The following is a 15,059-nucleotide window of genomic DNA, read 5'->3' as shown; positions in this document are numbered from 1 at the left end:
CTTCATGCAGTCGTGCAGTCTGGTCCTTGCTGATGTGGGGTTGTTGGTGAGGGATAAGATGAGCTGGGTGTCGTCGGCGTAGGATATGATGTCGAGTCCGTGTTTGCGTGCGATGTTTGCCAGGGGGGTCATGTAGACGTTGAATAGGGTGGGGCTGAGGGAGGATCCTTGGGGTACGCCGCAGATGATCTCCGTGGCTGCGGATCTGAAGGGGGGGAGGCGGACTCTCTGGGTTCTTCCGGAGAGGAAGGAGATGACCCATTCCAGGGCCTTGCCTCTGATGCCGGCGCTGCAGAGGCGGTCTATCAGGGTGCGGTGGCAGACCGTGTCGAAGGCTGCAGAGAGATCCAGGAGAATGAGGGCCACGGTTTCACCCTTGTCGGTCAGGGCTCGGATGTCGTCCGTGGCTGCGATGAGGGCGGTTTCGGTGCTGTGGTTGGCCCTGAATCCGAACTGAGTGGAGTCGAGGGAGTCGGAGGTTTCCAGGGCGGCGGTGAGTTGAGCGTTGACTATTTTCTCAATCACTTTGGCGGGGAACGGTAGGAGGGAGATAGGCCGGAAGTTTTTCAGTTCGGTGGGGTCTGCTGTAGGTTTCTTTAAGAGGGCGTTGAGTTCTGCGTGTTTCCAGCTTTCAGGGAAGGTAGCGGTGGTGAGGGAGGCGTTGATGACATCTTGGAGGTGGGGTGCGATGATGTTGTCGGCCTTGTTGTAAATGTGGTGAGGACAGGGGTCGGAGGGTGATCCCGAGTGGATCGAGTTCATGACGCGGGTGGTTTCCTCGGTGGTGGTAGGGTTCCAGGCGAGGATGGTGGAGATGTCGTTTGCGGCTTCCGGGGGCGGGTTCATGTTGGTGGCCGTGAAGCTGTTGTAGATGTCGGCGATCTTACGGTGGAAGAAGGTCGCGAGGGAGTCGCAGAGGTCCTGTGAGGGAGGGATGGGGTTGGTTTCTGCGTCCGGGTTGGAGAGCTCTTTGACGATGCCAAATAGTTCCTTGCTGTTGTGGGCGTTGTTGTCAAGTCTGTTCTGGTAGGCTGTTTTGACAAGAATGTATTTGTGGGTTATTATGGGTTGAAATGCTTTTAGCGCTAGAAATACCGCTAACAGTTCTAAGTGATTTATGTGAAACTGTCTTTGCTGTATGTCCCATTGTCCTTGGATGCTGTGTTGATTGAGGTGTGCTCCCCACCCTGTCATGGAAGCATCTGTCGTTATCACGTATTGTGGCACTGGGTCTTGGAAAGGCCGCCCTTGGTTTAAATTTATACTGTTCCACCATTGAAGCGAGATGTATGTTTGGCGGTCTATCAACACTAGATCTAGAAGCTGACCCTGTGCTTGCGACCATTGTGATGCTAGGCACTGTTGTAAGGGCCGCATGTGCAACCTTGCATTTGGGACAATGGCTATGCATTAAGACATCATGCCTAGTAGTTTCATTACCGTTTTGACTTGTATCCTTTGTTTTGGATACATGGCCTGTATTACATTGTGAAATGTTTGAACTCTTTGTGGACTTGGAGTGGCAATCCCTTTTGCTGTGTTGATTGTTGCTCCTAAGTATTGCTGTGTTTGACACGGCAGAAGGTGTGACTTTGCGTAGTTGATTGAGAAACCTAGTTTGTGTAAGATTTCTATGACATATTTTGTGTGTTGTGAACACCGTTTTAGCGTGTTGGTTTTGATTAACCAATCGTCCAGGTACAGGAACACATGTATTTTGCTGCCTTCTGATATGTGCAGCTACTACTGCCAGGCATTTTGTAAAAACTCTTGGCGCAGTTGTTATTCCGAATGGCAACACTTTGAATTGGTAATGTATCCCTTGGAATACAAACCTTAGGTACTTTCTGTGTGAAGGATGTATTGGTATATGGAAATATGCATCCTTTAAGTCTAGTGTTGTCATGTAGTCTTGTTGTTTGAGCAGTGGGATTACGTCTTGTAAAGTAACCATGTGAAAGTGGTCTGATTTGATGTAGGTATTTAATGTTCTGAGATCTAGTATAGGTCTGAGACTCTTGTCTTTTTTGGGTATCGGAAAGTACAGTGAGTAAACTCCTGTGTTTAATTGTTGTCTTGGTACTAATTCTATTGCTTCTTTCTGTAGCAATGCCTGAACTTCTAGTCCTAGAAGATCTATATGTTGTTTTGACATACTGTGTGTTTTCGGTGGGACGTTTGGAGGGAATTTGAGAAATTCTATGCAATAACCATGCTGGATAATTGCTAAGACCCAAGTGTCTGTTATTTCCTCCCAAAGATGTGTAAAACTTGGTTAGTCTCCCCCCCACAGGTGTTATGTGTTGGGGATTTGTGACCTTGAAGTCACTGTTTGTTTGGAGGAGTTTTGGGACTTTGGAACTTTCCTCTATTTTTTTTTTAATTGTCCTCCTCTATATTGTCCCCGAAAACCTCCCCGCTGATACTGGCTCTGGTAAGTGGGCTTTGTTTGTGAGGTTGTGGCTTCTGTGGTCTGCCCTCGAAACCGCCCTCGAAATTGTGTCTTTCGAAATGTGCCTCTGCTCTGCGGGGAGTAGAGTGTGCCCATGGCTTTGGCCGTCTCAGTGTCTTTCTTAAGTTTTTCTATCGCAGTGTCCACCTCCGGCCCAAACAACTGCTGTCCGTTGAATGGCATATTCAGCACAGCTTGCTGTATCTCTGGTTTAAATCCTGATGTACGCAGCCATGCATGTCTCCTTATTGTTACTGCTGTGTTGACAGTTCTAGCAGCTGTGTCTGCAGCATCCATTGCTGACCGTATCTGATTATTAGAGATACTCTGTCCCTCTTCTACCACTTGCTGCGCTCTTTTTTGGAACTCTTTTGGTAAATGTTCAATAAAGTGTTGCATCTCATCCCAATGGGCCCTATCATATCTGGCTAGCAAAGCTTGCGAATTTGCAATGCGCCACTGGTTTGCTGCCTGTGCCGCCACCCTTTCGCCTGCAGCATCGAATTTTCTACTTTCTTTATCTGGAGGTGGTGCATCTCCTGAAGAATGTGAGTTGGCTCTTTTGCGCGCTGCTCCCACTACAACAGAGTCTGGTGTTAGCTGTTGTGTGATGTACACTGGGTCTGTTGGTGGCGGTTTATATTTTTGATCTACTCTTGGAGTAATGGCTCTCCCTTTGACGGGCTCCTCAAACACTTGATTGGAGTGTTTGAGCATTCCGGGTAACATCGGAAGACTTTGATATTGACTGTGTGTAGACGACAGTGTATTAAAAAGAAAGTCGTCTTCAATGGGTTCTGAATGAAGGCTGACATTGTGAAATGCCGCAGCTCTCGATACCACTTGAGCGTAGCCTGTACTATCCTCTGGTGGCGATGGTCTTGCTGGATAGCATTCAGGGCTATTATCTGACACTGGTGCGTCATAAAGGTCCCATGCGTCAGGGTCATCTTGACTCATTCCCGTATGAGTTGGGGATTGCATCATTGGTGGAGTGGCTACAGGTGATGGTTGCGGAGAGTGATGTGGGGATGGTGGTGGTGTTACTTGTTTAGCCACCTTTGCGTGTGGCTGTTTGTCCTTGTCTTGGAAGGCAAGTTTACGTTTCATTTTGATTGGAGGAAGAATGCTGATCTTCCCCGTATCTTTTTGAATAAAGAGCCGCCTTTGTGTGTGATCTGGCTCTATTGTCTCTAATTCTTGTTCAAATCTGTGTGTCTTCATTTGTGAGGACAGTCCTTGTTCCTCTGAATAGGAACTTCTTTTCGGTTCCGAGGCCGGATGTTTCAGTACCGAAACCTTTTCGGCTGCTTTTTTCGGCTCGGACGAAACCTTCTTTACTTTCGGCGTCGTGCCCTCTCGATGCCGACCCATTTCGGTGCCGCTGTCTCGATGCCGAATCTTCTCGGAGCCACTATCTCGGGTCCGAGATTGCTGTGTGCCGGTATCTCGACCGGGGTCGGATGACTTCGACACCAGCTCGCCCTTTTTCAGTGCCGATGGACGGTCACCTATCTTTCGGGTTAAGCCATGGCCTGTTGGCGGTGGCGTCCCCTGGGCTTTAGCGGTCTTCTCGTGAGTTCTTTGCTTCGATGTCTTACTCACGGTTTTCGGCGTTTCTTCGGGATCGATCTCCTCCGAGTCCGATTCCTGGGTGGAGAATGTTTCTTCCTCCTCCTCGAAACGCCCTTGTCCTGTCGGCGCCGACGCCATTTGCAGTCTTCTTGCTCTTCGGTCCCTGAGTGTCTTCCTGGACCGAAACGCTCAACAGGCCTCACAAGTATCCTCCTTGTGTTCTGGTGACAAACACAAGTTACACACCAGGTGTTGATCTGTATATGGATACTTGTTATGGCATTTTGGACAGAAGCGGAATGGGGTCCGTTCCATCAGCCTTGAAGAGACACATGGCCGGGCCGACCAGGCCCCGACGGGGATCGAAAAAAAAAACGAAGGGCCACCGGAGCTCTTCTTAATTCGGTGTCGATCTGTTGTAACTAACCCGATACCGAACGCAAACAATACCGACGATTTTTCCGAGATTCTAACTAACTTTCCGACCCGAAACTCGGAGAGAAAAGGAACACGTCCGAACCCGATGGCGGAAAAAAACAATCTAAGATGGAGTCGACGCCCATGCGCAATGGAGTCGAAATGGGAGGAGTCCCTCGGTCTCGTGACTCGAAAAGACTTCTTCGAAGAAAAACAACTTGTAACACTCCGAGCCCAACACCAGATGGCGGGATGTGCACAGCATGTGTATCTGCAGCTACACATGCCATTGAACATATATATATATTTTTTTTAATCAAACAGGGTGCAACATTAAAAAAGGTTGGAAGGCCACTTTTTCCATAGCTCCTTGATAGAGGACCGAAATGCGATTCACCTAAAGATTTAGCTCACCTGAACACCTATATATGATTTCTAAAAAGAGAAAGCAAGGTGCTTTTAAACAATTATGAAACAGACTACTAAAAGTGAGATTTATTTTACCAGCTGCACAGCATGTGAATCTAGAGAAGATTCACGTTGCAAACTAAGGTGGTCATTACAACCTCGCGGTCTTTTTACAAGACCGCCGAGGGACCGCTGTGTGGAAGACCGCCAGTAGTGGCGGTTTGCCACTCAGCGTATTATGACTGTTGGCAGCTCTCCGTCCTTTTTCCGACGGAGAGCCGCCAACAGCCATACTGGCGGGCGGCGGGGAAGTGGAGGTTGCTCCACCTCCACGCCAACAGAACGCCGCCCACCGAATCACGACCTGTGATTCGGCGTGGCGGTGTTCTGTTGGAGGTGTGGTGTCGGCGGAGCAGCCCCCATGGCTCCCATCCCCTCTCGGGGGATCGACGGAACAGGTAAGTCGATCGTCCGTTAGGGGAGGGGGGTGGGGGGGTGTTGTGTGGGTGCATGGGGGTGTGCATCTGTGTATGTAGAGGGGGTGTGTGAGTGCGTGTATGCTTGCGAGGGTGTTGTGTGTTTTGGGAATGAGTGCGTGTATGTCTGTGGGTATGTCTGTAAGGATGTGTGCGTGTATGTTTGTATGTGGGTGTGCGTGTCTGTGTGTGTGGATGTAGGAATGTATGTCGGTGTGTGTGCATGTTGGTGGTGCCTGCGTGCGTGTCGTGTGTGTGAGTTCTGTGATGTTGGGGATCGGGGTGGGGAGGGGGGCCCTGCAACCTTTGGGGGGTGGCAGGGGTGGTGGGGGGTGTAGGGGAGGGAGTCGGGGTGGGGGAGACCCCTATCAGTTCCAGGAAAGGAATTCCCTGGCACTGATAGTGCTTACCGCCATGGATTTCATGGCGGTTCCAACCGCAGGAAATCCACGGAGGTAAGCAGGGTCAAAATAACGCCAGCAGTATAGTGACGGCCGCCGGGCTGGAGACCCAGGTCTCCAGCCCGGCGGTCGTCTCCGCCCTAGAGGGCGGAACGGAGAACCGGCTGATGATCATGGCGGTATCCGCCATGGTCATAATACAAATGACACCCTAAGTCTTTATGAGTAATCTCCAGCACCACTATGCACTGCTATGCAAACAAAACATGTCTGCTAGAAATTAAAACCCACAAAGGCACTTCTGTTACTGATGTCAGGTCAGCTCGCTGTTGTATTTTTTCAAGACTTGAATTCATGTGTACAAGACTCGTCTGGTCAGGACGACTTTGTGCCCATTGTCCTACGCATCTGTTCACAGGAGGAGACACTTGCATTTAGCACATTACTTTTCAAACTATTGAAGTATTTCAGCTTTAAATATTATGTTTTGTAAACCCTTTGGTCACTTAGAAAGGAATGGCATAAAGAAGGCTATTTTTTAAAAAAATATACAGATGCTTTCAGATCATAAGTATTAGTACGTAACTGACCAGGTGCATATAAAATCTGCATCAAAAAACAACAGAGCATGCTTTTGGAGGTATTATTAAGGTATTTTAATGAGTAAGCCTGATGTTTCCAAACAGCAGAACCAGGGTTTAGCTGCTAGCAGCGATTAGTAAATTAGGAGGTTATTATTCCAACTGTTTACTGTGAACAACCCAATTAGTAGGCAAATGTTACAAAGTGCAACAAAAAGTACAATGCTACACATCTGTTCATGCTTGTGCAGTTTTCGTTAACCATTCCTTCACTCATTTACCTGGCTGTCTATCTTCTGCCTGACCCCTGAAGCGACGCCTGCGGCTACGATTGCGTCGCTGGGGTTTAATTTCACTATCATCTGCAACAGCAAAATTTACCATAAACCTTTCAAGATCTCTACAACAGAACAGTGTTTGCAAAGCAGAAAGGCTATTTCAGTTACACAAATAAATTTAAGACAGCGTAAAATGCAAGCAGCAAAGCTACAGAATTTTGTTTTGAACTACTCAACCATCAAGTTTAATGATAGTGTATTACCATAATTGTGCACTCGTATGAAAACACAGCATTTGGTACATACGCTACTCACCTATAACTCAGATAGCTTCTTAAATTTCATAAATGTATTTTTTTTATTCGCTAGTGGGATTTGAATGCATAAGAACACAGACATACGTAGTAGTTTCATCCCAACAGAATACATTCCTGATTGAGATCACAGAACTTCCATTAATCCACTGAATATTTTGAATTACCAAGTAGTTAGGGAATCACCAATGTCAGGTAAGTATCAAAGTTATTATGCAGTCAGTCGAATGGCACTCGTCTTTGAAATACTCACACTTGCAACGTAACATGTCAGGCTGAACTCAAATATTGCTAGTTTAACAGGATATAACAAATTCTGTCACTGTAATGTGTACAAACAGAATTGCCTTGGTTCGTAAACTTGTAAAGGCAGGGTGACCGTTTCTACCTGGTTGAATGAAAATATAATAAAGAGATTCGAAAATAATAATAAAAATTGCTGGTTTACCGCCCTGATAAATCCGCTACCAGCTATGGAGCTTGTTGTGATGGGTAATTAAGGAGGACTAAAAAAACATACATCACCGTCCACAAGACATTTGTGCAGATTGTATTGATCAGACAAAGCTCTGAAAACAAACAATTCGTAAGTTACTCAGCAGAAACCCTAACCCTTTGAGAACTATCCATAGGAGCCCAGCAATTGTCCTCCTGTGCATCACATGAATTTTGATTTCCCATATATAACCATGCACTTACAATTAAGGTTCTGTGAAAATATAAAAATTGATAAATATCGCAGCTCTTAAACAGATACCAAACTCTAAGGTTTGTTCAGTTAACAGAGTTCTCAATATGACTATCTCATATTTTGACTATTTTAATCAAGCTTGCATTTACCCTGGATGAGGTCATTACTGCCCTAAATGCAAGTAAAGCCGGCAAGGCGCCGGGCCCAGACTTCATCCCTGTACATCTGTATAAAGCCAACACGTCCTGGGGCCATTGCTTACTCAAGTCCTGAATGCATGTTGTCAAGTTGGCCTACTGAGGTCTTGGAGGGAATCAATTATTGTGCCAATTTTTAAAAAGGGATACAGACACAGCCCTATCTGTTATCGTCCTAGCTCTCTCCTAGATTCAATGCTGAATGTGGCAGGTCGTGTTGTCTTGAACAGATTGCAAAAATGAGCCCAGGAGAACAACGGTTTATCGGACTTACAGTATGGGTTCCGTGAGGGAGTAGGGCTATGGAGCAGGGTCTGAACTTCAGCATGCTGATTGAGAAATATTCCACCAAAAAAGGGAGATTGTACTTGGCCTTTGTTGATTTAACTGCTGCATTTGATTGTGTAATCCATAGCAAATTGTGGGCTACTGAGGGGGAGAAATGCAGGTTGTGTTCTGGCACTCTTTCTTTTCTCCTTATACATTAATAGTTTGGGTAATGTGCTTTCTGCTGACTAACAGCCTGCCCCGGATACGGTCCCAACTCATTCCTGCCCTACTGCATGCTGATGACGCTGTTCTAATGGTGCAAATCCCCCTTGTATTGCAACAGTTACTAACGCACTTTGTGTCCTATAAGGAGGAACTGGGGCTATTAGTTAAAAAACGTAAGACATTTGCTATGAGGTGTTGGAAAGTGATACCGAAAACTCCCAGCCTCATGATAAAAGACACTAGAATTGACTACCTCACATCCTTTTCCTATCTGGGGATCATGTTCGATTCAAAAGGGACATGGCGGATGGCAATAAGAACCAGAGGGCTACACTTTCAGAAAACTGTTACAGCCTTGCTCAACTTTTCTTGCAAGGTTGGAAAGAAAACCCCTAGGGGGATATGCAAGTGTACAATATAGGTCAACAGCCCTCTATGGGGCAGACCTTTGGGGGCACGTAAACCATGACTTCCCACAGCTCACAGAGAATGCCTTCTTGAAGTATCTTCTCTCTCTCTCCCACAGAGTAGCCCATCACGTGTATGTCACTCTGAACTAGGGGTCCCGCTCATTTCAAACCTAGTTAAAATACAACCGATCCTACTATGGCACAAGATATGGACTTCCGAGTACACCAAGCTGAACCAAGAGATTATAGGGGATTGTCTTAGGTCCTCTCATACAGGAAGGGTACAATGGTTAGGATACATTAACAATAAAAATTAGTGATCTGGGGCATCAAGATTATTATAACAAACCAGAAACTCTACGAGCTGTTGCAAGAAAACACCTTAAAAAACAAGTGTTTGTTACATTTAGAACTAAGTCTATCTGCTGAACTGCTTAAGCCAAGTGTTGTTTAAAATCAGTTGATCTTAACTTCACTTGGCATGCAACTATAATTAAAGGAGGTGAGCAACAAACAGCATAGATTTGTGTTAACCAGGTTTAGGCTAGACCTTTTTCACCATTTGCTGAGCTTTCCAACCACAAATGATTGGTCGAGGCCTATGGCTAAATGCCCGTGCGACAAGGTTATTAGCAAATCACTTTTCATACAGTTTTATTCTGTATACTGTATAACTTGCCAAAATAGCCATTTTTGCTGCCATTATTGAGATCTATGGACTTGGTACGTCGACCAGCTCATGTGTTTTTACAGTCTCTGCCAACCATATATATCTGTAATATCATGTCTAAATTTCTATGGGCTATTTGTAGACATAGGAAATGAATACATTTTATCAATGACTGAGAAGTAGATTTTATACTTATAGCTGTATGAGACCTGTTGTTCTTAAATATTTTATTACTGTATTTTTTTGTGATTCTATGATTTAAAAAAAAATTTGAATAAAGCTAATTTGATTTGACTATTTCAATCAACAAGTTAGGAAGAAACACCCAGGCAGTACCAACAGAGCCCCTGACGTATTATATATGAAAATGTGTGCCCCTTAATTAGCTTTCTTTAATAACTTATATATATGTGTGGAAATTACGATAGCAGAATGTGCTGCTGCTTTGGCTCCAGGCTGTCTTCCCTGTAACTTTTAAAAGGTGGGTCACTTAACCAAGGCAACCCAATATCCTGTAACTACGAGGACACCAATCTTGGGTTTGAGAAATGGTGATTGATTTTTTTTTTTGTCTTTGAACTGTAGCTCACCGGGCCAGAAGGGTAAACTCAATGGAAACAGATATATGCCACAGTGTGAGCGAACCTCTTCACAGCAGCAAAGCACAGCTCTACATATGGTCATTCAGCAAGAGGCTGGTCTTCATTCAGCAGGAAATGACAGCTAAAACCATTCCAAGACCCAATAAGGAGCACAAATCAGGTCTCGGAAAAAAGAAACTCAAAGAAGGGCAGTTCTTCTCTTCCAGCTAGGAAAGAAGACATGGTGGTGGGTTTTGTGGAGTGTAGGGGAAGGGGTGTGGGGCCGAAGGTACAGCAGTACAGAGATGAACTCATGGCTTGTCGAGGTGGTGTTGAGTAATGGGCACAAGAATGACTGTGGAAGTGAGAGAGATCTTGAAACCTATAATAGCAAATACAAGCTTCATTTATTACTCTCCTAATAGCGCTACTATGGTTCAAAGACAAGTAAGTGCAGGCAGAGCAATGAGGGCATGTTAACTCCTCCTGTAAACTTGGACTTGTCTTTGACGGCGAATTTGCTACCGCAAGTTATGCTGAATGGAGGCACAAGAAGCTCAACCACAATAATCAATTACAAGCCAGTCACACCCTAAAAAATGTGAGCGCAGAAACGACAATGTTTGCAGCTCATGCTTTCTCGGGGGTGGGTGGGGGCAATACCTTATCTACTCACTTTAACTCCTTTGCTGAAGGCTGCCAGGTATGCCCTCCTGCCACTGTACATGCATCTACCCAAGTAAAGGACCTTAGTAACATAAAGAGCCACACTAAAGGGAAACATGAAACCTACCAGTGCAAAGGCAAACAAACAATGGTAAAAAACAATATGAAGCCCCTTTATCCAATGAGAACTAAGAGGGCCGGCACAGTTACTGTAGCTGTTGAGGCTACAAACCAAATAAAACAGTACTGTTGGGGTCATAACTGTAAAGGCTTATCTCAACAACTTTAAGGATACCCTTCCCCTAAAAAAAAGTCTCCTAAGGCTTGATCATTTGAGGAGGTGCAACTTTTTGGGACAGCTACATCATTTTTTCGCTTACATCAATCTTGTCAATGTGATAAATAGCTACACTGAAACCATCTAATCTTTAACATAGCACTACAAAATTTACAGGAAAGCTCTGAAAAATGGGTGAGTACATTGACCAACCATGTGTTCAAGACTAAAGGCGATCAAGAGGGGATTACAGACAGAAAAGTGCAGCTTGCCTGGACAGTGTTGTGGAAGCCTTGGCCCCTTCCGCAGAGTCCCTCAATTTTGAGTCGCCACCTTTTTTTACTTTCATGGAAAGCCATTTCTAATCGACATAGCTTCTAGAGAGTGGTGGTAAAACCGATTTCCAAACCAAGGCACCTCACAAATATGGGAGTGGTTGTCGAAAGTACTCAATATACAATTAATCCGGCTGATAAAAGATACACAAAATTATGTCCAGAACACTGAGAGGACTCCTACATAGAGTACTACTCCATAAGCTCACTAGCAGAATGAAAGATACAAATGCCACAATAAAGGACTTAGAAATTTGGTATTTACGAAGTGGCCAGAGGATGAATAAATGTACTTTGGCAATTAACCTCCTGAAAATGCATTATCTATGTGGACAGGTTTGGTTTGTAAGGAGATCTAGCGAGTGCTGAGCTTGCTTGTTCAAGAGGCTAATAATGATCTCCACCTTTGAGCCATCTTGGTTATGTGCTGAGTACATTAAAATCTTTACTTGAAATGATAAAAAATAAGCCTACTCTTTTGCAAGGTTGAGCTCACTGCAAACTAACACAATAACAATTTATGGAAATGAAGACAATACCACTGAACTAACAAAAATATGTGGTTCTGTGAACTATTTGAGGAACTCTGATAGCAGTAGGCCATGTGGGTATAGATAAACCCCTGAAATCTGATAATAAGATAATTGTGTTATATATATATATATATATATATATATAGATACACATACACACACTGACATTTAGGTGTCCAGAGAAAGGGCACAGCACGCTTTATTTCTAGTTGGCAGTCAGAGAGGGCTGTGTTCTTCCCTGTGGAAGGGGAAAGAAGACTGTTTCAAAGGGACAGGTGTTAGGAAGGGTACGAGACAGAAGAATGTACTTGAAAAATAAGGCAGCCGTTAAAGAGATGGCCTAGGTGTACGTGAAAAGGGAGTACTTCTTAAATCTGTGTTTTAAGCCAGAGGTTCCTAATCTGTGATCCGTGGACCCCAAGGGTCCATGACACATCCCCGGAGGGTCCGCAGGCCTGGGAGGAAGTCACTTCACCAGATGGGGCCTCTGACAAGCAGGTGCGTGTTTTTATATTTATTACTTCCTTCGCGCGGCAGTTTTAAAAGCACTGCTTGTACATCCAGCATCTTTTGGACAAAAATAAAAGTGTCAAAATAATTCTAGTGATTATTGTACCCGCTGGAGAGAAGTAGGAGTTTTGTCTAGCGGCAGTTTTGACTCAATGATAGCACCCATAGTTAATATGCTTGCTGCAAAGAACGTGCATCATGCAAAGAAGAACGAGTTACTTACCTTCGGTAACGACTTTTCTGGTGGATACATTAGCTACCTGTGGATTCCTCACCTAATGAATACTCCCATGGCGCCAGCATTCGACGGAAATCTTCCTAGTCTCTGCACGTCGATGAGGACGTCACTCTAGCCCACGCGACGCCGTCTGACGTCATACAGGCAATAAGAGGTCCTCGCCGACGTGCCGACGTCAGTATCAACATTTTTTACGTGCATGAGAATAACAACCCAATGCAATGAAAGAGCAAGGCAACATTCCATAACATTGTAAAATACACAACATTGCAATAAAATGGCTGTAGATTTAATATAACTCTTTTTTTTTTTTTTTTTTATTAAAACAAACAAATATATGCAAATCATGTATATACACAAAGATATATACATATATATACATATAAATATATACAAGTATCCATAAATACAACATCTATTGCAACCTTGAAGACCAAGAGGAGCGCACTCAAGGATTACTTGGTAAGACCAGAAAGGCAACGGGGAGGCGGGTGGGACCGTGAGGAATCCACAGGTAGCTAATGTATCCACCAGAAAAGTCGTTACCGAAGGTAAGTAACTCGTTCTTCTGATGGATACAACTACCTGTGGATTCCTCACCTAATGAATAGAGTCCCAAAGCAGTACCACTCCCGGTGGTGGGTGCCGAAATGGTCAAACCAAGAAATCCTGCAGCACTGACCGTGCAAAATGGCCGTCCCTTCTGACCTCAGAGTCCAAACAGTAATGTTTCGCAAAAGTGTGAAGGGACGACCAAGTTGCGGCCTTGCAGATGTCGACCACAGGAACACCCCTGGCCAAGGCCGAAGTGGCCGACTTAGCTCTGGTGGAATGAGCTCTAATGCCATCAGGAGGATCCTTCTTTGCCAAAGAGTAACAGATTTTAATGCAAAGAACAACCCACCTGGTGGACTGCCTTTCCTCTCTTCTTGCCCACATATCCGATGAACAGCTGATCCTCCAGCCTGAAGTCCTTCGTTCTATCAATGTAGAAGCTGAACGCCCTCTTTGGGTCCAAGCGATGTAGTCTCTCTTCCTCCTTTGAAGGATGAGGCGGAGGATAGAACGTGGACAAAGTAATTGTCTGGGCCAAATGGAAGGGTGAAACAACCTTCGGGAGGAAAGCAGCCTTGGTCCTCAACACCACCTTATCCCCATAAAAAGTTGTATAAGGGGGTTTTACCGATAAGGCTTGCAACTCACACACTCTCCTTGCAGATGTTATAGCCACCAGGAAGACTGTTTTAATAACCAAATACCTTAAGGGGCAAGAATGCATAGGCTCAAAAGGGGACCCCATAAGGAAAGTGAGGACCAAGGACAAATCCCATTGAGGCATAACAAATGGTTTTGGAGGATATTTATTTAGAAGACCTTTCAAGAATCTGAGAACAATAGGGGATTTAAATAACGATGGTTGGTCTGGAAGACAAATGAAGGCTGACAAAGCCGACAAATAACCCTTAATGGTAGCCACTGCACAACCTTTCTGCGCTAGAGACAGAGCAAAAGACAAAACGTCCGACAGATGAGCATGTAAGGGATCAATCTGTCTCTCTCCACACCACATAACAAATTTAGACCACCTATTAGCGTAGATAGATTTAGTGGAGTGTCGCCTGGCCGCTAATATAACATCCACTACATCAGGCGGGAGAGAGAAGGAACTCAGGTTGCCCCGTTCAATCTCCAGGCATGTAGGTGTAGACTCTGGAGGTTGGGGTGTAAAACCTGCCCCTGCGACTGCAAGAGGAGGTCTGCCCTGAGAGGGAGACGGAGCGGAGGGCACAGCGAGAGTTGGAGAAGGTCGGAGTACCACACCCTCCTTGGCCAATCCGGAGCTATTAAGATGACTTGGGCCCGGTCTTGGCGAATCTTCCTCAACACTCGAGGAATCAAGGGTATGGGGGGAAACGCGTAAAGCAACTGGTCGCACCAGGTTATCAGAAACGCGTCCCCCAATGCTCCCTGCACCGGATACTGGAGGCTGCAGAACAACGGACAATGCGCGTTCTCCCGAGTGGCAAACAGATCTATCCGAGGAAACCCCCACATCTGAAAGATTAAACGGACTTGATCTGGATGGAGACGCCACTCGTGGTCGGCAGAGAATTGGCGACTGAGACTGTCCGCATGTACATTCAAGACCCCGGCCAAATGATTTGCTACCAAGCAAATCTGATGGTCCTTTGCCCAGGACCATAGTCGAAGAGCTTCTCTGCAGAGAAGGTACGACCCTACTCCTCCCTGTTTGTTTATGTACCACATCGTGGTAGTATTGTCCATCAGGACCTGTACCGACTGACCACGAAGGAAAGGGAGGAAGGCCTTGAGAGCCAGACGTACAGCCCGTAACTCTAACAGATTGATATGAAACATCTGTTCCTCTGGAGACCAAAGTCCTTTGATCTCCAGATCCCCCAGATGAGCTCCCCACCCTAGAGTGGAAGCATCCGTTATGACTGTGGCCACTGCGCTAACGGCTTTTCTTGTGAAATATTGTTGCTCGCAATCCACCACTTCAAGTCCACAGCAGCATCTCTGGAGATCTTGA

The 15,059-nt window shown here is 45.4% G+C and overlaps 1 protein-coding gene across 4 annotated transcripts in view; it reads right to left on the bottom strand.

Annotated features, from left to right (window-relative positions):
• Nucleotides 1-15,059, bottom strand: part of FXR1 (FMR1 autosomal homolog 1) — a 274,198-nt gene that overhangs the window by 23,073 nt on the left and 236,066 nt on the right. For 2 of the 4 annotated variants that reach the window (XM_069213094.1, XM_069213093.1), the window contains exon 15: nucleotides 6,592-6,672. The exons of the other annotated variants lie outside the window; for them this stretch is intronic. In XM_069213094.1, coding sequence (XP_069069195.1) covers nucleotides 6,592-6,672 — 81 coding nt within the window. The remainder of the gene's footprint in view (nucleotides 1-6,591; nucleotides 6,673-15,059) is intronic. 4 annotated transcript variants of the gene reach the window in all.

The sequence above is a fragment of the Pleurodeles waltl genome, chromosome 11, assembly GCF_031143425.1.
Source record: "Pleurodeles waltl isolate 20211129_DDA chromosome 11, aPleWal1.hap1.20221129, whole genome shotgun sequence".
In the NCBI taxonomy this organism is placed as follows: Eukaryota; Metazoa; Chordata; class Amphibia; order Caudata; family Salamandridae; genus Pleurodeles; species Pleurodeles waltl.
Note: the sequence above shows the minus strand (reverse complement) of the source record. Positions and strands in the feature narration are given on the sequence as shown.